The sequence below is a fragment of the Hakea prostrata genome, chromosome 2, assembly GCF_041222555.1.
Source record: "Hakea prostrata isolate BN-2017 chromosome 2, UWA_Hpros_2, whole genome shotgun sequence".
Lineage (NCBI taxonomy): Eukaryota > Viridiplantae > Streptophyta > Magnoliopsida > Proteales > Proteaceae > Hakea > Hakea prostrata.
In genome coordinates this window covers 2,995,844-3,019,993 of record NC_142601.1, presented here as the reverse complement: position 1 = coordinate 3,019,993, position 24,150 = coordinate 2,995,844, and the positions used below count along the sequence as shown (strand labels likewise).

The 24,150-nt window shown below is 38.0% G+C and overlaps 2 protein-coding genes across 2 annotated transcripts in view; both read left to right on the top strand.

Moving 5' to 3' along the window:
* The first annotated feature begins 11,278 nt into the window (after positions 1-11,278).
* On the top strand, positions 11,279-13,922 carry LOC149023286 (large ribosomal subunit protein uL4). The gene is made up of 2 exons (XM_089143844.1): positions 11,279-12,460; positions 13,806-13,922. Exons 1-2 carry the CDS (start codon positions 11,357-11,359, stop codon positions 13,917-13,919), a joined length of 1,218 nt encoding a protein of 405 aa, XP_088999970.1. The 5' UTR covers positions 11,279-11,356; the 3' UTR covers positions 13,920-13,922.
* Positions 13,923-17,409: 3,487 nt separating this feature from the next.
* LOC149023285 (DNA repair protein RAD51 homolog 2-like) overlaps positions 17,410-24,150 on the top strand; it is a 49,671-nt gene continuing 42,930 nt past the window's right edge. The window contains exons 1-6 of the mRNA XM_089143843.1: positions 17,410-17,584; positions 17,964-18,077; positions 18,164-18,316; positions 19,685-19,788; positions 19,872-19,935; positions 20,021-20,076. Of these exons, the coding sequence (XP_088999969.1) occupies positions 17,501-17,584; positions 17,964-18,077; positions 18,164-18,316; positions 19,685-19,788; positions 19,872-19,935; positions 20,021-20,076 (575 nt within the window). The 5' untranslated portion in view covers positions 17,410-17,500. The remainder of the gene's footprint in view (positions 17,585-17,963; positions 18,078-18,163; positions 18,317-19,684; positions 19,789-19,871; positions 19,936-20,020; positions 20,077-24,150) is intronic.

The window sequence follows — 24,150 nt, the reverse complement described above, 5'->3', positions numbered from 1 at the left end:
TGTATGATGGTTCGGTGACTAGTGTTAGAACAGTGGGGGGACAAAGTAATGAATTCCCGATAACAGTTGGGCTACATCAAGGGTCAACTTTAAGCCCATATCTATTTGCACTGGTAATGGATGAATTAACCAAAGACATTCAAGATGAGGTCCCTGGTGTATGCTTTTTGCGGATGATATTGTGTTGATTGATGAGACCCAAGTGGGGATTAATACCAAATTAGAATCATGGAGATTAGCTTTGGAATCAAAAGGCTTTAAACTTAGTAGATCGAAGATAGAATATTTAGTTTGTAACTTTAGTCATGATCGGCCAGATGATGAGGTGGTGATACTTGACGATAAAGAGATTTCTCAGAGTGGTTGTTTTAGGTACCTAGGTTCAATCATAAGTAAAAGAGGTGATTTGGAAGATGAGGTTTCCCAAAGAATTAAAATAGGGTGGATGAAGTGGAGAGGTGCGTCCGGGGTCTTATGTGATCGGCGTATTCCATTAAAGCTTAAAGGAAAATTTTATAGGACCGTTGTTCGACCAGCTATGATGTACGGTGCAGAGTGTTGGGCTGTTAAAAAGAATCATATAGATAAATTCAGTGTAGCAGAAATGAGGATGCTAAGATGGATGAGTGGCAAAACTAGGATGGATAAGATAAGAAACGATCATATTAGAGTTGGGCTGGGAGTTGCTCCCATAAGTGATAAGCTTAGAGAAAGTCGTTTGAGGTGGCACGGCCACGTTCAACGGAGACCTATAAATGCTCCTGTACGGAGAAGTGATATAATCCATATTGAAGGAACTAGAAGAGCTAGGGGTAGACCTAAGATAACCTTAGGAGAAGTGGTGAGAAAGGATATGTATAGCTTAGGCCTTGTATCTAGCATGGCCTCGAACAGAACTGATTGGAGGGCAAGAATCCATGTAGCCGACCCCATTTAGTTGGGACAAGGCTTATTGTTGTTGTTGTTGTTGTTGTATCGGGGACAAGGAACCAGCCTAGTCAACTAGATTTCCCCTTATTTGTTGATTGCAGTCCCATGGACTTTATAAGTGTTTAGCGAGCAGTGGTCGGCTTATCCTTTCGAAGACATTGTGCGATTGATGGGTGAACCTTCTGCCGGTGTCGTGGAAGCTAGTCTCAGTTCACCTCTGTCTTTCGGACCTCCTTTATACCTCTAGGTCTGAGTCCTTGGTTGTCTTTAGCTTGGTACAACTCTTAAGAAAAGTATTGGTTGCACTAAAGACCCTAAGCCCATAGGGGTGTCAACAAGGGACGCTATGGCATTTGAGGAAGACCTGACCCCTAGGAATTGGTTTACTTGTGTGTAAGCCTTTTTTGAAGCATATACGCACATCCCATTCACTCGGTTATCTTCATACAGTCAAAACAAGGCGTAAAGTGTTCAACATTGTACTTGCTGAGGAGTGGATTGGTTCAGTCTAGAGGTGCTATTGTAGGAGAGGTCACGAGACTCGAAGAAGAAGGAAGTTCCATAAGCTTCAATCACCCAAATTGTTGAGTTCCTCCTTGGAACCCACAACTCCAAATATCCTTAGAATCACTCTTCAAATTTTATTAATCTAGTTTGCATTGTTTGCAAGGTGTGAGGGACTTTTTTTATAGTAGGTTCAAGTTCTCACTCTCGAGGGCAACCTTCCCCTTGAGAAAAAGCAAGATCTCACTTGAGATCTAGTATTTTTTTCTATGGCCAACTCAAATGAACTCGGAGGGCCCATCTCGGGGGAATTTAAGGGTCAGGTGGGCTCAAATTGGTTGCCTTATATTCTTAATAATACAACCCTTTGTATGAATTCTAACTTGACCCTAGGTTTGAAACCCAAAAGTTGTAGGAGTGAACATACAAGTTTATAAAACATGAATATAGAAGCATTTTGACATATAAATGAAAAGCAAGTGAGAAGATACATCAAATAACCTAAATACCAACAGAACTCCATCCATATGAATTTTGTACAACATCACATTCTTGACTTTGGAAATAGAATAATAGAACCATAACACGTTCATAACAAAAATGTTTTGTAAGGCTCATGTTCCACATTCTGTTGCTGACAACCTTCCGCTCGACACACATGGGATCCTGCTCAAATTTTGTGGGTAGGAAACAAAGAGGTTACATGGAAGATGTTTGAGGAGGAGTTCGATCGAAAATACTTCCCCCATGTGTAAAGAGACAAAAGACTATGGAGTATATGAATTTAAAGCAAGGATCTATGTTTGCAGTTGAGCATAAGAGAAACTTCTTGAGGTATGCACGATACATGGTGAGTATAAAAGAGATGAAAGCTTAAGAGTTTAAGCAAGGCCTAAGAGAGGACATTCAGAGATCTGTTTCTGTACTTCAGATGAAGTCTTATATAGAAGTACTTGACTGCTCCCAAATTTTCCTATAAAGACCTTATATCACTTTGGGCCTTAGGATTCCCTTTGCCCTTTGGGCTTGGGCCCATAAATAACTATTCTTGCTGAGGGAAACTGTTGATGAGAGGAGGCGACAATCTGGCAAAAAATGAACTTGAAAAACTGTCTCAACTTGTCTCGCACGACACATGGGTTTTAAAAGAATTGGTGGACCGAGATCTCGATTGAGATTTTGCATTTAGTGAGACTCGCCTAAGATCTCGTCTAGGGACCTCACAAAAGTGAGATCTGAGCAAGATCTCACAAGATCTTGAACCATATTTTAATCTTATTACATTGAAGGAATATACGACCATAATTTAATCTTATTACATTAAAGGACTATACATAGGGCTCTCTATAAGAAACCAACTTGACTCAACTTAGGAAACCTGTCACATCCACCCAATCGGTATTAAAGCTACCCGAATACCTAAGGGAGTGATCCACAGTCACAAGATTAGATTTATGTTTTATTATTTTCACACACCACACCACATAATAACATAATAATGAGCAAAAATCAATAAAAGAATCAAGTGTTCAAACTCTATTAAGAATCAAGAATGATCAAGGATCAAATGGATCTCAAAATAACGCGGAAACGAAGTCAAAACTGATATAACATCGGTCCAAAAATGGAAAGTAAAACTAAAAGAAAATCAAACTCCTAAGGTCTACATCAAGTATGTGTCTTTAATTAAATGGCATATATGAAACTCAAAGGACTCAGTTTCTCAGATAGTCTCCGTCTTCCTAAGCATAGGACTAATTTTTATGAACAATCAAGACATGCACACGTGTTACCGTGCACGTCGTCACTTCAGTAATCTGGTATGACGTACACATAGGTTGTTGGCGTCTTGTAATCTTGAAGTGTCGAGGCATCTTGATCTATAATGAAATTTAAAACAACATATCATGAGGGATGAGTTCAAAAGAACTCAGCGAGTAATTCAAGTATATATATTCACCATTCAAACATGTGAAAACTTAGGATAATATGATATGATATGCAATATAATGAGGTAATGCTCCTATAAGAACCAAGTCTCTATCTAGGTAGACACACATTAAGATACAACACCAACCTCCTCTGGGTAGTCTCACATAGACCCCAACGGCTCCGACCAAATTGGGCGTCCCGAAGTACTAGCTTGTGTCAGGGTAATACATAGCCCAATGCAAATCATCTAGTTAATCATGTCAGTCTAGGTTCAGATACCTCACCCTTGGCACCATACACTCGATTCAGTATCCTTCCTTATCTAATGTCAACTTATCCTATAGCCCCAACCGACTTGGACTATTCCTCTTAACCCTATTGGTCATCCACATATGATAGGGGCGAAAGCTCTCATGTCCTCTCACGGGTTGGTTACGGGTCTTGAGGGCCCACCACCCCCACACTGCTGCCACGAATCACTCTGCATTCGTACCCTCGCTGATAGGGTAATGACATGATGGGGTTACCTAACCATGTTCATCTAGACATGCATCCTAGAGACATCCTAGAAGTGCATCCTAAGCTATATATCCATACTAGGTTTCCTAGGGCAACGGTTATACCACAAACCTTGGTCGAGTTCATTTTTATTTCAACTAAATCACACCAATTTACAAATCAGAAAAGCAATAGTCGAACATGATTCTAGCAATTTCAGAATATTAAACAAATGCAAAAGCTATAAAACAGCAGTAGACAAATCAATATGCAAGTCTGACATCATTTTAGAATTTATAGATAAACATATATAAATGAATGTCCTCCCCTTTTAAGTAGTCTATAACCTTTTCAAAGTGAAATGAAAGACGGCTTAACACGTCCCCAATAGTCTTGTTTACACACTAGTTCAATGTTAAAATAACCCTAGAAGTCAAACATCGAAAGTAGAATCGAAAACCAGAATAACAGGGGGATGGGTTGCTCGAAAGGGGGTTGCTCGAGTGACCCTTGCCAATTGACCCTAGGGTAGGGTCACTTAGGCAGTGCAAGGGTGGGTCGCTTGGGAGACCCATGTATGATTGCGAACAACAACCGATAAAGTACTGAGATAGGTTTGAATTTTCTATTCCCAACAACTTCTAGAATGAAAAGGATTTTCTAAAAACTTTCTAAGGACAAGATCTAATCACAACAAACATTCAAAAACTCAAATCTAAACAATATTCTATCGAACCACAATTTAGGTCTCTCCAAAACCTATCTGTGAAGAAATTGGTTAATTAGAGTGATTGTAGAATCACTTCAGAGCCAAAAAAAAGAAAAAAAGAAAAAAAAAAAAGAGTAATTATGGATCTTTCCACAAGGTTCTACTTTCGGCAAAGAATCAAACAAAGATGAGCTATACTAATGAAGGAGTTAACTAACCTTAGAATTTGCGGTTGGTATATGGATAACTCTCTAGACGATCTCTACAATGTTCTCCTTCTTGACGTTATCTGACATTCTCTGACGGCTGAGCAGCATAATAATGTGTATTAGGTCGAAAATCTCATTAAATAGAGGTCAGAAACACTGAATCCCAAAGTACCCTTTTTTTACTAGCGGGCACCTAGATTGGTTGCCCGAGTAGGGTCGCTTGAGAGACTCATACCCAATAGACCCTTCCCTTGGAAGTTACTCCAGCCTCCAAGAGTGAGCTTCAAGGGCAATTTACCCGAGGCTCTTCATCAACACTAAACCCACATGTTAGGGGGTTCTTACCTGATCTTTGGAACCTTCTAAAAGTGCCAACAATGAACTCTTAATCCATTTTCCCTGTCCATTAGCGTTCGAGTCAGTTCTTCTTCCAAAACTTAGTAAAATTCCAGATTCATCATCCTCACCATCCACTTCCATCAGTTCAAATTCTAATCCAACGGTCTCTGGCCCACAGCTGTCTTTTACTCGCATTGTAGGTTCTTCGACCTACAGGGTTAGGATCATAGGGGATTTCACAAAACCTACTTGACTCAATTTAGGGAACCAATTACAACTCAACTACCTAAAAAAAGGCTCTCAACACAACTAGAAAAGGAGTCTTCTAGAGAACTCTTAAACAAAGATGACTTGCAAAATATGCAACCAACTTTTAGAAGAATCCTACTTGAAAATTTGGACAAGTACTCTTCAGTAACTAGACCAAAACACAACCAAATTTAAAAATAAAAATAGATGTAGACTCCTAACAGCATTCTAGCCCTATTGGGGCTCCAAAAGAGGGGCTAAATTGACCAAAATATCCCTAGTCAGATTCTGCCAGCCCTTAATGCTGCATGTTCTGGGGGCTGTTTTGGGTTCAAAAGTTGAAGTTTTCTATGCTTGCTGACCCTGGTTACATCAAGTACACCACAAACTTATCAAGGTAGGGATGGAAGATCTTGTTTATAAGAATGTAAAATGTGACATATACATTGGTTAGGCCAAATGGCATTACTTGGAACTCATAGGAATCATGTTGTGTAACTCATGTTGTCTTAGGATCATCTTCTTTTGGGATGTGCACATGGAATTAGATTGACCATAAGTCCAGCTTTTAGATGTACCTAGCTCTTCCAAGTCATTTCAAGCAATTGTCTATCAAAGGAATGGGGTACTTATTCTTGATTGTAACCTTGTTAAACACTTGGTAGTCAATGCATTACCATAGTGGTTCGACGTGCTTCTTTTGGAACAAAACCAGGGTGTGATGCCATTTTGGAGGAATCGAGTGTTTTAAAGAGATGGTGTATCAGAATTTGGGGCCAATTTAGTATTAGGAAATGGGTTCCTTGAGACCATACATGTGAGATCTTGCTCTCAAGCCAGATCTCACCTAGCCAAAAAACTGAGATCTGGTACAAAATTCTTGCTCAACTTGAGTGAACTTGAGGGCCCATCTTGGTGGGTTTTAGGGCCCAGGTTTGATGTGAACCAAATTCTAGGGTTTAGTTGTTGGGATAGTACCTTAGAATTGGGCTCATTCCAGTATCTTCTCTCTTCGGATCCAGCAGTCTTCTATAAGTGCCTTGTTTGAAGGGTTTTTGAAGAGTTTCAAGTTAGTGTTACGCCTAGAAGATTTTGCCCAGGCTTAGGATTTGAAAACCCTAGAGTTTAGATTCAAAGCAATGCTGCATTTCGAGTTTCAGATCTGGAATTTAGGTTTAGGGTTAGGATTATGGGTTTTAGGGTTGAGTTAAAGAGGTTTAGAGTTCGGCTGCTGCTGTTATGATATTTCAGAACTGAAAATTGAAGTTGGGGTTTAGGGTTTCACTTAGGCTAGAGAACGGGCTGTGGTTATTGTTTTTATAATTTCAGGGTGGTCCTAGGGGCTTCGTGATTGGTCCGAAGTATCCTACTTGGGTTAGGATTCTTAATGAAGTTGACTAGGGTTAGCGGAAGGTAGAATGGGGATGGGAGATGATAATCCTAAAAGGGTTTGAAATTAGGTTGAGAAATTTGGGAGTTATAGGGCTCTAGAGTTTAAAGATGAAATGCATAAAATTTTAAAACCTAATGGATGAAGCTCTTTTGATGAAACTAAAAGTAGGGCTAGTGGGTAGGGGTAAGTGTGATGCTATTGGGAAGGGGAGGGGTGAATTGGGGATGGGAAGTTAGGAGTTTAGAGGGTATAGGGTTTGCTGTAGGCATAGTATGAAATTTCAGCAAAACTTGCGGAAATTTCTGTCTCTTGACATATGGCGAAACAAAACCACAAGCGAAATCGAAATGTTGAAAGTTTCTCCAAAATTTTTCGAAATCTCACTAAAATTTCGCAGTAGTCTTTACCCTTGCTAAATAAAGGTTGAATCTGAATAAAAGATTCCAACATTTTGGCAAAATTTCCGTGAAATATTGTTGAAATTTCAGGGTTTTGGTAGTTTTGCTGGGCATCGGAACCCCTAGTTTCGGAGAAGTTTCGCACCTTGGCCCCAGATCCTCTACGTCATTTAGCTAACTCCAAGTTGTCAAGAATAGCATCCCCCACATGAGGAGTGGCAGCATGGTATCCAAGAGTCATTTAAAAAACAGATAATTTTCCATAAATGAAAATAGTTTTTTTAATATTTTAATTGAATTTATTAATTCTGAAATAAATAAATAAATAGCAACAATCATGAAAAAAAAAATGCTGACTACATGAGGTTGTAGCCTCTTCCAATGGTAGTACAATCATTTTCAAAATATAAATATTTTTCATTTTCTTTTAATTTTAATTTCTCACAAAATATATTTCTTTAATTTATAAAATTCAAAAATCAAATTAATACTAGAAAAATAATATTTTTCCATGAAATTGTAGATCAAGCAAACACATTCAGCATACAGTTAATCCACACTCAAACATCGAGTCTAACATATTATCTGAAAACAAATGAAATTGGGAAAGAAAACTCATTTTCCTTGAAGAATGGCTTGAAAATCTTTTGAATATTGTTGACTAATTTTTGTAGATGATCCAACTAGGATGTTGATGCAATATAGGTGAAGATCTGGCAGTTTTCTGACAAAAAATTTGGCCAAAAAGCAAGTAGCAGCAAGCAGGGGAAGAGTTGGGGTTGAGACAAACCGAGAGGAGTTGAATCGAGACTCGATGAGAGAGTGCATTTATTGAGGAATTCGAACCGAGATCTTGGCCGAGATTTTAAATTCTTCAGATTTCGCAGCCTAGCTTGTCTCGAGACTTCAATTTTCAACTGAGATCTCATGATACCTCAAACCATGCTAGAAACATGTAGAGTTTTAGGGTGTAGGGACAGAAAAACTAGCTGGTAGATTTCCAAGAATCGACTGACTGAATTTGGATGAAACTTGTATATCAACTAGAGTAGGGTATATGGGGATGTTCTGACGTTTGGAAGATCCAATGTGTGGATGGATTTTGATCCACTTTCTTGATTATGGAGTTGTTGTCTTTACATTTAAGGAAGCCTGTAACTTGGGTTTTGCTGGAGGGAATGGGTTGCTACCAGGATCAAATTTAACGGAAAAGAAACAAAGAAGAGGTTTTTTTTAACGAATTTTGAACATAAACTGATGGTTAAAATTATGGGAATTTAGGTTTTAATTTTAATGTTAGGTCGGCTCAGTGGAATTTCCTGGACTAAGAAAACAAAAAATTAGAGGGAAAAAATGGGGGATTGAGTGCTGGATCTCCTTACCTGATTGTGGTCTTCTGAAGGCAGCAGTCCTGTTGGGCACATCTGGTTCCGAAGGCTGATTCCATAACCAATAATTACAGTGGGGACTTTAAGCACCCAACACTAGAACTCCTGCTCCACTATAACCAACAGGGAAACAGCACTTGGACATGAAACACCCACAAATCAGTAATCTGGACTTTAAAGACCAAAAACAAACCGTCACAGAGGAGTCACAAACTTTTTCATATGATCCACTCTTGTCAGTTTTATGTGAATTAGGAAACTTTTAGATGATAATTTCACTGCCCAGCCAACTTTATCCCAAGGTGGATGAGAATCCCATCTCGTGCATTAAAATTTCAATCTCCATTTATATTTTTAGGTTCAGATGCCAAGTATTCTTCAATGTATCTGGTCCTTGGTTATAACAATTGATCTCGAGATGCTTGAGGAGTTAATGCATGTCTTGAAGTTAATGCTCCACAACTTTCATGGGAACCTCCTCCTAGAGGAGTTGTTAAAGTGAATTCAGATGCAGCTTTGAAGGACAACAAGGGAGGCTTGGGCATCATTTTGAGGGATCACTCAGGAGGTTTACTTGCTGCTGTCTCAATTCCTTCTTTCACTTCACCAATGGTTGGAGAGGCTCTTGGTATTCGAGAAGGCCTTCTACTTGCAGCTGCGGAGGGGATAGATTACATATTAGTAGAAAGTGATTGCCAAGAGTTGATCAAGATTCTAAAGTCTGAAGTCTCATCCCCTTTTGATTTGAGGAATATTGTGGATGATGTTAATCACCTTTCCTTGTATTTTTTGTCTGGTAATTTCTCTTTTATCCCTAGGGAATGTAACTCTGTTGCTCATTCTCTAACTGGGAAGGCAGTTACCTTGGCAGGAAGGACTAACTGGCCACTTTCCACCTCTTGGTTGTTGGATTTGTGTAAGTCTGACTCCATGTTTTCTTCCTGTCCCTTGGAATGAAACTTGTTTCACCCAAAAAAAAAAGATTTGATGAAACTAAGTTATTACATGGCATATAGATATATCTGTTGCAGAACTTCGCCATATGTTGAATTGTAGATCCTAAGGTAGTCTTTGTTACATTGCTGATCCCAACATATAATTATCGTACATGTTGAACTCATCTTGGAAATAATTGCCTTGATCACAATTTTGTGGTTTGTCTTCATTTTGAACTGTTTTGCTAAATGTCTTGTTATTGCTCTTCTGTAGTGTTGCAATGACACTACACAACACACAGAGCACACATATTTGGTATTCAATATATTAAACATTTCACTCATACGTAATGGAATAATTGAGATGAAAAAAATGATGAACTGAATCTGTAAGTTCTTTCATATATATTTCTTGCCAAATTTCATATTTTTGACCTCTGATATGTCAAATTTGTACATTCAGGCACAACAAATGAATGCTTCTGGTTATGAGAAAGCCCCTGTACGCGTACATGAAGATAACATGGCAAAGCTAAACAAGTTGTTGCAAGAACTGGAGATAGTTGAAGAAGCAAGCCGAAATTTCGAACGTGGAATTGTGAGGGAGAATTGAAGATCTAAAGAGAATAATACAAGAATTATCATAAAGTTTTACATTATTAGGGTCAATAGCAACATAAATCTCGTACATATGCAGGTGAATTTTTACTAGTACATATACATACATACATATATACGAAACCCTAAAGCACAAACTCAACTGGAACTTGAGATCTACAATCTGAAATTTTAAAATTTTATCAAAAGAAATGTTCTTCTTTCTCTCAATGTTAACTTCATGAATGATAAGCTGAATCGAACCTACCTACTTCAACAGTGTTAGTTACCTACAAGATTTAAAAATATAGACAATGCCCTATCATTGTTTCTAAGGTACTTAGTTTTCTTCACTACAGGATCATGAATAATTCATGATTTTGCTTGCATTGTTGACAGGAAAGATGACTTGTCAACAGTCTGGATTTGCTTTGATGGATTAATTTGATTGTTTAATTAATATTATCCAGCCTGCAGATATGGATTGACATGAACTTTACAGTGTCCTCCATGAAGGTGCACTACTTTAAATCGTTCCATTTTTGCTACTTGATTTCGAAAGTATAAGTAGGCCAAACAAACGGCTTGTAGATTCTCAATATTGGTAATGTTGGATTTGTTTATTTGGCAATGTACTCTGTTCTTCAATTGTTCTGTATTATTTACAAATATTTTGAAAAGAAGCCTGCCCATTTTGCGAAAAGCATGCGTTCATTCTGTTATTATTTCAACAGCAAAAAATGAGAATTAGGTCAATGCAAGGTTGGTAGAATGGTAAGATTCATACTTCTCAGTAAAAAGGTCATGGTTCGATACTTGTTGAGGATGTTATCAAGGTGCGCGTACGGATGAAATATTCTCGTTCATTATGACAATAAACCTTATTGATTTCCTAACCAGGGTGATGTCACTAATATATTTCCCCCCTACGAGGGTTTTAGGTAACTTAAGGGTGGGCCCCGAAAATTTTCCTTAATTGATGGTTTATGAGTTTGGTCAAAATTCGAAAATAAGATATAAAATAAGGGGTATATTAGCCATTACAGTATCTCAGGGACACATTGGTCATATTGATTTTTTTTCTCTCTCTTCAATGCCAAATGATAAAATATAAACCTGAAAACCCTTGATTACCAAAAAAAAAAAAAAACCTGAAAACCCTAGGAGGGTTTGTGCGTTCCATATATATATTTCATAATACGCCTTAGATCACTCTTACCCTCTTCTGCCTTCTTCTTTCCATCCTCTGCATTCCTCAACCTCCGTTCACCACCAATGGCCGCCGCCGCTAGACCTCTCGTCAGCGTCCAGCCATTAGAAGGCGACATGGCCACCGACGGTGGCAACAACCTTCCTCTCCCTGATGTCATGAAAGCTTCAATCCGTCCTGACATCGTTAACTTCGTCCACGCCAATATCTCCAATAACAGCCGCCAACCTTACGCCGTCAGCAAGAAGGCCGGTCATCAAACCTCCGCCGAATCCTGGGGTACTGGACGTGCCGTTTCTCGTATTCCTCGTGTTCCCGGCGGTGGTACTCACCGTGCAGGTCAGGGTGCTTTCGGTAACATGTGTCGTGGTGGTCGCATGTTTGCTCCCACCAAGATCTGGCGCCGCTGGCACCGGAAAATCAATGTTAACCAGAAGCGTTTCGCAATCGCTTCTGCCCTAGCCGCTTCTGCTGTTCCTTCTATTGTTCTCGCCCGTGGTCACCGTATCGAAAATGTTCCCGAGATTCCTCTTGTCATTGGTGACTCTGCTGAGGCCGTGGAGAAGACATCGAATGCTATCAAGATCCTTGAGCAGGTGGGTGCTTTCCCTGATGCTCAGAAAGCTAAGGACAGCCATGCCATTCGTCCTGGAAAGGGTAAGATGAGGAACCGTAGGTACATTTCTCGGAAAGGTCCTCTGATTGTTTATGGGACTGAAGGTTCCAAGATTGTTAAGGCTTTCCGGAATATTCCTGGAGTTGAGGTTGCTAACGTTGAGAGGCTTAATCTGCTCAAGCTCGCTCCTGGTGGTCATCTTGGGCGATTCATTGTTTGGACGAAATCAGCTTTTGAGAAGTTGGATTCGATTTATGGGACTTTTGATAAGCCATCGGAGAAGAAGAAGGGTTACGTTCTGCCTCGATCTAAGATGGTGAATGCTGATCTTACTAGGATTATTAACTCTGATGAGATTCAGTCTGTGGTCAGACCTATCAAGACTGATGTTAAGAGGGCTCAGCTCAAGAAGAACCCATTGAAGAATTTGAACACTCTTCTGAAGCTCAACCCGTATGCTAAGACTGCCAGGAGGATGGCGCTTTTGGCTGAGGCTCAACGCGTCAAGGCAAAGAAAGAAAAGCTTGACAAGAAGAGGAAGCCTGTTTCAAAGGTATATATTCTTCTTTGTATTGTTTATGATTATATATTTATTATTTTCATGTTATGGTTTTTTTCCCATGTAGAGCCCATTTTTGTTAGTTTGTGACTTTACAGTGAATTATGTTATATACTGTGAATGTACATCTATTCGTGTTGTTTGCTTCTATGCTTGTTTAATTGTGCCTGTTGATCATACAAAGCACACAAGTAAGCCCTTGACGGCATATTAGTAATGTCCTCAGAATTGGGTTGACTTTCAAATAAGTTATAGATACTGGTGATAGAATATGTGCATTTACAGTTTGTTAACCTCATGAAACAATGATGCGTTGCCATTTGTATCATCTGTGGTACCATCGATTGTGTTCTTCTCGCTGGTGTGTTTTATCCATCTTGTATCAGAGCATCATTGGATTGCTAATTTGGCTTAATTTACTCTGTCACTGGTTCCCCTGCAAGGCTAATTTCTGTGTCACTGTTATCCATTGTAACCTATATTATTTTCTACTTGTTCTTTTGTTAATCAGGAAACTGTAATGCAGTATACATCGCATTTCATTACTAAAATATTATTTCAATGAAACTGTAGTTGTTCATTCTCACATTAATTGATTGATGTTGGCAAGATAAATTACCTTGTATGTGAAATGTCTTGAGGAGTGTAATACGGATTAGTCCTTAATCTGTGCAGTAATTTTTATGTTATATTGGAGGATGCTTATCATTGTTGTTTGTGATGTACTGTTGTATTTGTTTAGTATTTCCTTTCTTTGGCTCTTTTGGGGCGATCCCCTCACTGGCATGTGCTGGTCTTTTGCGGTACCATGATTTTCATTTCTCATTCACACATTCTGTATTGTTCCTTACATAAAGTTAATATATGATTTGGGTCTTAGGATTACTGTCATTAGATTATTATTTACTTCTCTGTTTGGAACAAAGAGGGGGAAAAAATTTCACAGCAACTTCTACCAGATTATTTATTGACCATTGCATTTGCCTCTCACATGTCTACTTGTATACATTTTCATAATCGATATTTCATTTCTTTTCATAAAAAACTCTCTCTCTATCTTCCGTTTTTGCTGTTGGATTGTCATGTACCAAGTATGACCATAAATGGAGCTTACTTGGAGAGCGAGGGTCCGTGTGGCTTACTCTTTGTAGCTTGGTTAAGGCATGAGCAGTATTTATTTATTTTTGGGTGGTCCAGAGGAATTGCATCATAGTTGCCAAGCATTATAAGTTTATATTCACATATATAATATATAAAATTAGTATTTGTGGCTGTTCTGTTTGTTCAATCTGCATTTTGGTGGATTATATGTTTATTAAATATTCATTCCTTTTACTAGGAGGAGGCTACTGCCATTAAGGCTGCTGGCAAGGCATGGTACCAGACGATGATCTCAGACAGTGACTACACCGAGTTTGACAATTTCACAAAATGGCTAGGCGTATCACAGTAATGAGTGTTCTGTTGTTAGGTGGAAGCATTTGGAAGTCTCTGTTAGAACTGCGTTCTGTTTTAATTTTGGATTGCATCGTAAGTTTTCAATTTTTTTCTTATATTAGAACTTGCCCATTAGCGAGGATGGTTGAAGGCCAGAATAATTATATGATTCTTGGTATATTGGCTTTGCTCCTCCCGCTTTTTTGGTTGTCATTTTTGGTTGGAGAGGTCTTTATTTTATAGAAATGCACCTTAAAACAGTTTAGGAATCAGTAAGGCTTATCTTTTCATTCAAAATATCTCATTTACTGAAATTGGAAATCTGCACATCCCCCATTATACCATCATAATGTTTATTGCTAAAATTCCAGTATCTTTAATGTGTGATTGGTATCAGTATCTTTCATATTGGACTAGTTCATACTATTGCCTTATATTTATTAGAGGAATTGTTTGATGTTCCATGGCAAATTTGAAACAATAGAAGTCCATTCTCCTATTGTATTTGGTACTCCAAATTTCATGGCATATCTGATCCTTTCTCACCATCAGTAGACCAGATGCATGCTTCTTCTTGTCCTCAAATGGGTTGGACTCTATAGTCCTTCCGTGCCCTAAGCTTAGATATGATTTGTATTGGATATGGAGGTGGAGTGGGAATCAGTGAGTTGTGTGATGATTTTTTTCCCTGGATGGTAGTAGTTCTTGAACTGTTCTTGTCAATCATTCATCCATGTGCAGTTGCAAAATCCCTCTTGTTCGTTTCCTCTCGTTTTCCGTTGTCTTTCAGCCTTTGCTGGCACCTATCCTTCTATTGCCATTCCACAGAGATTACAAATACAAGTTGGATATTTGTTTCTTTTCTTTGGCAGAATGTACAAATTAGTTTTTATCACTCTATAGTTCTGCTAGTACGAAGCTATGATCGTTTTGGGTGATGGTAGAATTTGATCAACTTGAGTTTCATGTAACCTCATCGGTCAGTATCTTTCATGGTTTACTTTTGTAATTACCAAATCCTTAGTTTCATGTGAGAATCGTTCAATACTGGTAAAATGTCATTGATGTTTTAACAGTTTTGTCAACTGGGGATTGTTTGAATGGAGGGGCTGGGTGCAGTTTGTTAAATACAGGTCAAATCTAAGTCTGAATTCAAAGTTGCTTTGGGTTAAGTCAATCTTTTTCTTGTGAGTGATAAATTGTGAATCAAACTTTTGTACGAAATTGAAAATTAATTAAATGTCATAAATATATACTCTTTGTTTTTTTGGTAATAAATGTCTTAAATCTTTACACTTGTTGTGGGAGGATCAATCTTCCTCGCACTGGTTTAGGTTCATTTTAGATTCGGTTTTCCTGCAATCAAAAGAGAGGTGAGAGTGGGCTGTCTCTTAGGAAGGGAAATCACCTCTAATGATTATGTCAGTCTTCGAAGAAGAAACTGTGAATCATTCCTAGAGGAATAAATGCTCAAGGAGGATGTGGGAGAATAATGGAAAGAATGTTCTTGGTGGATTGGAAAACCTCCCTCTTTACTTGCGTAATCACTTGCTACTTATACCGCAAGCCCATATCCCTAGAGATCCCAAGATTTGTTTTTGGCCCTGCGATTGGGAATGTGGCTGTGATGAGCTGAAGTAGCCTTAGGAGGTGGCATGCGAAGCTCTCATATGACTTAGCCGTCGGAATGTCTTGTCAGCGAATGGCAGGCCCATCTTGTCTTACCGTTGACGTGACCAAAGCCTATAAAGGGGGGTCAATTTAACCACCGGCTCGGGAGAGAAGCCTTGAGTGTGTCAGACGTTTCTTTCATCCGCAGGAGAATAATGGAGATCCTGGGTGCATTTAATGCTGACCCTCCACGTGAGGACCTTTAATCTCTGTCAAGTCCCATGTTATCAAGAGGAAGTTTCATTAGTTCTTCATGCAGCTTCTCGGAAGAAGGGACCTCGTCGAGTATCCAAGCAGGGAAGTGCCCGATCTAGTCGCAATCTGCAAGGTTGATTCAGAAGCCCATCCTTTGGTCCATGAATAGTTGACTAAAATGCCGATAACAACACTGTACCCAGTTTCAGTCCGGACGAAATTTATCCACAAACCAAGTGTTATACTTTCACATTGTTCGTGGTCTCGTGTGACAACCAAAGTTAGAGGTTTGCTTCATCTCTATTCATTCGTGAGCAGCTTGTCAATAGACTCAGTACTGAACTTCAAGTTTGTTTGTCACTTAAAAATATAGTCTCCAACTTGTGGGGGTTTGTTAGAGATGAATTTTTAACTTAATCAAATCCTGAATTCAATAATATAAAATTGTAATTTGTATGAGTGCGAGTTCGATCAATCGTAATCTTATTGTAATCGTTTCAGTGTTAGGTAGATTATAAATCAAACTCGTAATTCAAAATCATGTTTTTTCCCTTTTTTTATTTATTTTTTATATCCAGATTGAGGGTGAGCAATATTCATCTAAAGAGACTTTTACAAACTTTTAAATCATAGATATCTTAATCATATTATTAATTCTCTTTTCGAGGAGTGTTTGCTACTGTTATCCAATCGTGTGCAATAAAAATTGGAGACTTGTCTGCAATAAAAGTAGTGTGGCTAATTGTATGTTGAAATTAGTTCACTAAGGGAACATAATGCTATGGTCATGTAAAAAAAATTGGACTTCCAACATTAAATAGGGATCCATTTATATTATTAAAATGGAGATAAAGTCTATAACATGACTCTATATTTATTTGTAAAAATGAAAGTTTCCTTGATTGCGATTCACAAATATGTTTTAAGAAGTATAAAACAGTCACTGGAGATTGAGAATATGAAGAATCAAATAATCCTATTTGTTAGGGTTGAAGAAGCAATGAATTAAAGAATTCTATCAAAGCATGGGATGTAACAACTTTCTCAAGTTTAGAATGTTGAATTCCATGAATACTCCTCTCTAAAGCTATTTCATTTCAATCCAATTAGCTAACTTTTGTTCTGAAAAACAGTTGTAGTTGCATCAATAGTGTTTTTTGAAGCACAAATTTTCATAAATTTTAATTTATGTGTAAAATAGTTTATCAAATGTATTTTAACAAATTTTTCTATTCCACACCAAAAATTGTTTTTCGGTGAGTTTATCATTTGAGTCTAGGTTTTTGTTTTTTTCAAATTCAGATTTTCTACTCTTATGGAGATAAATTAATCTACATAGATGGATAGTTGGATACTTAACAATTGTATTTTTTTAAAAACATAACCCTATTTTTTTAGGAAATTAACAAAAATAGATTATATCTTCATTAAGAAAAATGACTTCTTGAGTATACTAGTTATGATTTTTTTTTTTAAATATCCTGTAAAATAGGATTATTTAAAAAATAAAAAAATGACACTTGTCAATATAAATTAGTTTTCTTGTGCCAAGTGCACACTTAATTTGTACACACGTTTTTTTTGGGTTTTTATGACTTATATTTATTTACTTGTATGAGTTAGCCGGGAAAGAACGTAAATAAGCTTTGGAATTGGGCGGGAGGGAGCAGAGCAACCAAACAACTGTTTACGTCTTTGAATAATCGGAAGTGTGTTCGCATGCTTTAGAGAATGGCGAACAAGCTCATCAGCCAGATGGGACTTCCAAAACCAATTGCTAACATTTTTGCAGCTCGTAACATCTCAACCGCGAAGGTAGTCTTACCCATCTAACTTGTTTCTTTCTGCATATTTCGATACTTATTGAAGTTCATTTAGTTCAATGTTCGACCAATTTACATTTACTTCGTCTGGTGAAAATCCTAGCAGTTTATAGTGAATCAGGAGTGGAATATGAGCTGTAGTGAAGTTTCCAGTGATCTTTATTTACACATACGTAGCTGGAACCAATTTGATCTGATTGTAAAGGTTTTTAGAATCTTGGATACAATTTAGCTGATTTCAAATGCCTAATTGCAAAAATTAATTTATTTGGAGGCAAAAATGGCTTGAATAGAGTTGGGGTTATTGTTTTTCTTGGTAGTAATTGATGATAGTTCTGATATGATGTCCTTGACGATTGGGTTACATTCAGGATGCGTTATCTCTCACTGAATTTGAGCTAATGGAGTTGTTGGATGTGGGTTTGGCTGAAGTAACAACTGCAGTGGCGCACATCAGTGAAATGACATGTCCACCGTATCAGACAGTAAACCCTATGCGACTTTCCTTTATTGTAGGATCAACGTTCAATCCATTTGACTCCTTTGATGATGTTGTTTGGGCTGTGTGCAGGCTCTTTCCCTGCTGGAGGAACGAGTCCGAAAGGAATGCTTGTCTGGACACTTCCCCACACGTCTGAAGGGGCTTGACAATGCCTTATGTGGAGGAATACCGTTTGGTACTTTGACTGAGTTAGTTGGCCCAGCAGGTATTGGAAAAACACAGGTATGAAACTTTATTTTTTCCAGTTCATGATCTCATAGACTTTTATCTAAATCGAGTTGTGATATTCGTTAGTGTGTTTATTTAGAAGTTTTAACTTGGGAAGTCTACTCAGCCTCTTTTCTTAAATGGTTTACAGATATTTGTTTTGTTACTTCTGTTAGTTTATCTTAGAAATGGTTCTATTCAGAGCTAAAGATGTGTTTAATACTTCGCCTAATTATGTGGATTAAAACCACTTTAGTTATATAAAGAATAAAATGCAATTATACTTTGCCTATTTTCATGCCCTTTCATGTCTAGGCAAAGAGCCATGTGAACCATGTGACTTTAAGTTTCTTTTGCTCGAGACTGTTAACTTAATGAGTACGCTCCCTGTTAAAAGTTGACTATAAGAAAAATACCTTTGCCAGCCCTTTTTAAATAGAATGCCATGGTCAACTAGGCAATTTCTGAGAGACTGCCTTGCACCATGACAACCATGCAACGAACCCTTCTTATTGATTGAAGAGCTTCAAAATCAAAAGACATAGGGAAGAATTAATATAAGGTTGTCATGGGGAAATCAAGAAAGTCAATCAAATGATACTGAAGTGAAATTGGCTTAAAAAAATTAGTGGCATTTGGTTATAACACCTTTTCCTTTTTCAATTAAGGAGGTCATAGAAGTGGTTACTGGGTTAGTTTAATTTTTTGGTTACCACACAAACTACACACCAATCCCAAAAGATGAACCAAATATGAGGAATTTCATCAAGGTTTGTAAACTCTTCTCAAACAGTATCCGTGACCAGGTTGAAGTTCTCGAATCTTGACAACTTTGTGAATAGTTGTTTTTTTTTGGGGGTGGGGTGTGGTCTTGGAAAAATGCTTCGGTGTCATAGTTGGCTTCAAAACTATAAGGAAACTTGTTTTAGGCTTAATAGACTTATTTTAAATTCAAAATGTTTTAAAAGAAATCTAATTTGGTGATTTGCTTTTTTGTCCTTGGTTAGTAGTAAACGTCGAACCTCGAAGATAAAATTGCCTACTCTACGCGTGTTTGAGTGCTATTGGACATAATTATGCAATAAATATTATAAGACACATAATTAGTTAAGAAATAGTTGAAGACTTTAAGATCTTTGATAAACCAAGTGTTCACAGTGCACATTTAGGCACCCAATCCAAGTACAATGAATGATACATCAGTTATAGACACCTTACTTCCCTAGTCTTCCACTTCTCATTTCCCAATTCAACAATACAATACTCAAAAAGTACAAATATGCATGCATACATACGCACATATGTATGCATGAGTATGAATTTCTGATTCTAATCTAATTTATTAGATTTTCTCAAGCATGTGTTTTTTCAATCGTATTGCAGTTCTGTCTGAAGCTCTCATTATTGGCTGCTCTTCCTGCAAGTTATGGGGGTTTAGATGGTCATGTGATATATATCGACATTGAATCTAAATTTAGTTCGAGAAGGTACTTGGAATGTCTTTATGATATCCATTGCTTTATATGATTTGAGATGGAGAAACATTGTTGATATCAAATTTTCATGGCAGGTTGATTGAGATTGGAGTAAATAGTTACCCTGAGATATTCCATGTAGCTGGAATGGCACAGAAGGTTCACAGATTGTGTACTCATTTTTTCCATACTTGGTCTGAAAACAATTTTGTGTGTTTCAAATGTTTTGTCATTAGTTTTGCAGATGGCTGGTAGGATCGTGGTTTTGCAGCCAGCTTCATTGGCTGAATTCACTGAGAGGTGGACATTTCATACTTGGATTTGAGTAGTACATAACCCAGAAAGTTGAGAAATGCTTAGACCTTCCCTTGCTTGTTTAGGTTTTTTCTGATAGTGTTGCATGGATTTTTACTGCTTAATCAATCTAATATGTATGTTTCTCCATTCTGCATTATGCATGATTAGTCTGATAAAAACAAGAAAATCTGGGAAACTTACTTTTTCCTGGAAGATACTTTCAGGATTTGGAATTGTTTGTATTTGTGAAATATGTGCAGAACTGTTTCTACTCTATATAACTTCAGTTCATTTTGGACTCACTGACAAGGAACATGTACATATCGAGTCATGAAGTAGTGATGCATGGCAAACAAATGCCAGTTTTCAGCTTCTATACAGAGTGTTTATCCCTTTATTTGTCAAAACATGATTTCACCTTCATATTTATAATCACTGCCCATTCTTGAATCAAGGAAAAGAATTGTTATCAAAAGCAATTATAAACAATCTAGTCCTTGCACTGGAAATCGCTAAGTCAAGCTAGACTGAGGTTCAAACCGGACTTCCAAATCACACAAATATCAAGCCAAATGGGCATGCATTGACCCTTTAAACTTTAACTTTTCAGTATTATTAACTTACAAATTCAATTCCATGACAAATTCACTACTAAAATTTGTTTATACACTGAAAACTGGTTTTTTTCTATATGAAAGATACAAAATACAAAAGTTAGGCCATTACAAAGGTCAACAGGAACTTCTTGGGTTACAACTGGGTAGAGTTTCCTGTTGTAAAGTCCAAGATGACCAAATTTACCACATAGATCATACATGGGGTATTAGCGGTCACACAAAAAGAGGCTCTAAAGAAAGACATGGAGATGTCCATAAAAAATGGGACCAAATGGAAGGTCCATGGTCGCACAGGTTGGGGTAACCAGTGAAGCAGCTCATTACAATCAGAGTACATAAAATCCACCCCACATTGACAAATTAATGACTGTTGAGCAATAAAAAGACCAGAGATTAGGGTGTCCAGAAAGCCCCTGCGAAGTATGCCAAACTGTTGGAGCATGCAATGACCATTAGTAACGAAAAACCCACCCACCATCATACATATTGTCTTTAGAAAAGCCTGCAAATAGGAGGGCAGAATGAGAAAAGTATTCCACTGTGGAACAGAAATAGAGAATTTAGGCAAACAGAGTCAAAGGAGGCATTAGAAAGATTGGTTGAAAAACAAGTGTCTTCATCGTTACTAAGGGTCAACATTAAGAAACTTGAGCCAATAATTCATAGAGAGTATCTGCAAGAGTTGGATTCAGATTTTGATAGGGCAGCTTCCCAAATGTAATAGCAGGGAAGAATGAAGACTGAAAAATTCCAATTCAGTAATCTTGAATCCCACTGAAAACTGGTTTTTAATAGAAGGAAGTTTCTTGTAAGCTAGTAGATCTCTGTGACTGGTCAACACAACCTCATGATCCACAATCAGTGTTTGCTCATGTACTCTCTTAGTGACTGATTGATACAGGTCAACATGGTGTCTTGCTGTTGAAGGTGTGCCACTCTCGTTTTGGTGACCATGGTTGTATGACAAGAAGGAACAACATTAAGGGCACTAAAACACCAATTTCTTCGAACTTGGTGGTTTTGAGCTGACGTTTCTTACCGCGAAGGGTCTTCCAACCATCAAGTTGAAGTGGACCACAGGATCATTCCATCTCCAGCGATTTAACTCAAATGTTATCCAGGCCCCTGGCCAAACTTGATGGAGTTGACTTGTTTCTAGGGAGGAGAGTTGATGTAGTGGCATCGACATGATTGGACCGGCAGAACTCACTGTAGAAGCACACAAAAATGACAAAATCAGTCCAATCCAACTGAAGTTTCTCTTCACTGTAGTGAGGTACATGAAGATATAAAGTTCTTCCTCTTTCTTTCTCTCATTCCACTTTCTTAGGTGTGACATACTACCCCCTGTTCCGTGGTCATTCTTCTCTCTTCTCCTTTCTTTCTTTCCTTGTTCTTCTTCCCTCTCTTTTACCGTTATACCATATTCTGTTCATATCGTCTGCTGCATTATCCCCCCCCCCCCCAACAATATATATATATATATATATATATATATATATATATATATATATATATATATATATATATATATATATATATATATATATATATAAAATAAAAACCTGACTGGAGTATGTTGACTGATGTCTCTGATTTGTGAAATCAAGATCCAAAATGGTTCATGTTCTACTGCCTTAAATGATTTCAAGAATTGAATACTGTTTGTTTAGCTGAGGGTGGGAAACTGCTGTTGGCAGGATTTGAGAGAACTTTTGGTTAGCTATCTAATCCTTAAAGCTCGAGTCATTTGGTTCTATGTTGATTGAACTCTCTCCATTGAAACCAGTGAAGGTTGCCACTGGCTTGTCATTCTAGCGTGAGTGAAGGTTGAACAAGATGGTGATGATATTTTGACACAAATCTTCTCTTTTATTATTAGTTTATTACCCCACTCATATTTTCTTTATCTTAAATAACTATGATGAACTCTTAATTCTGAGGTGCTTATCCTCAAATTTGTTGTCCTTACTCCTTATTTTAATTTGCTTCAAGTTTACCCTTGCTCAGTTACTCTCAAAACCCATTTATGCCTTTTTGTATTTGCCACGTAACCCCTTAATAAATCTCGTTGGTTACCTAATTGAGTTGAAAGCTAAAGGGTCTTACTGAGAACAAAGAGAGATGGCGCAAGAAGGTTGAAGATGGAAGAGAACAAGAAAGGAGGAGATAGTGGATTGTTGTCTGGTGAGTATCTTCATAACATTTCCATATATTACTCACTTTACAACTTAGTACGAGAGTTCTCAATATCTTGCTTTTTCCAAATAGCGAGAGTAAGGAACAAATTTTGACTGAAACAGGAATTTCGACCTTGCATAAGGCCAAAATTTCTATGTTTCGGTCGAAATCGGACACTTTTTTTGGGGAATTTGGAACTTCAATTCCGGGTCTCATATGGACTCAAAATGATTTGGATTCTTGCATACTACCTATTTCAAGTATAATAAACACTATAGAACTACTAGTTTACCAAAAAAACCATTGAAAATGTAACATCCAACTATCCAAGTATATACTACATATGAGAAGAAGCGAGAATGTTACCCAATACCAATTACATGTCTACTTTATTCCATGTCTCCCTCTTCCATTTGCACCCCATACAAATGACAATACAAGTCCCATGATGTTTGCCCCATATAGTTGTCAACATAGTCAGTAATTGCAGCTCTGTACGTGGCCTCGTCCACATGCTTAAGATTTCCTGACGGTGGGAAGTTGTGAATCTCCGAATAAGGAACTAGCTCAACTGCATATAGAAAGGCTGGTTGTGGTTGTGATATAGAGGGGAAGATTTGCTCAACAAATGAAGGAGCACCCTGGTTGTCAGCATAAGGTCCATAATGACAATAAGGTTCCTCTAGCTGACTTCAATAGGTAACAGTGGGAGGGACACCATAAGCTCCATTACCATAAGGCTCCACAAGTGGCTGACCCTGAGCCTGATAGCCAGGAGGGACACCATATGGTCGATAACCATAAGCTCCATAAGTCGACCTAGTTGAACCAATACTCTCCACAACAGTATCATATGAGGACTTTGCAGGCCTATGCCATCCGGATTCTCTCTAGAGGTGGAGGAGTCTCTAGAATCATCAATGCTCATCGATCCCGCCAAGCTCTCGGCATCAGCTAGACAGTAGGACCCATATAATGGCGTGTCCTCTGTGGTATGATTGTGTTGTCTCCCCTTCCCCTCCCTCGAATATGTAGAGGAAACATTTTGGCCTCGAGATGCAGCTTCAGGATGGTCTGAATCCTGTGTCACGTGGATGAATTGACTCTCGCCTGTGAATCTCGGTGGTTGTCCTCCCACCTTGACTCTCACATATTGCTAGTATTGGTGGTGGTCTGTCCTTAGGATCAACTGAATCTTGATCACGAGTTCCAACACCCTCCTCATTCCCTCCATCATCATCATCATCATCATCACCATCGTCGTCATCGCGAAGGCCTG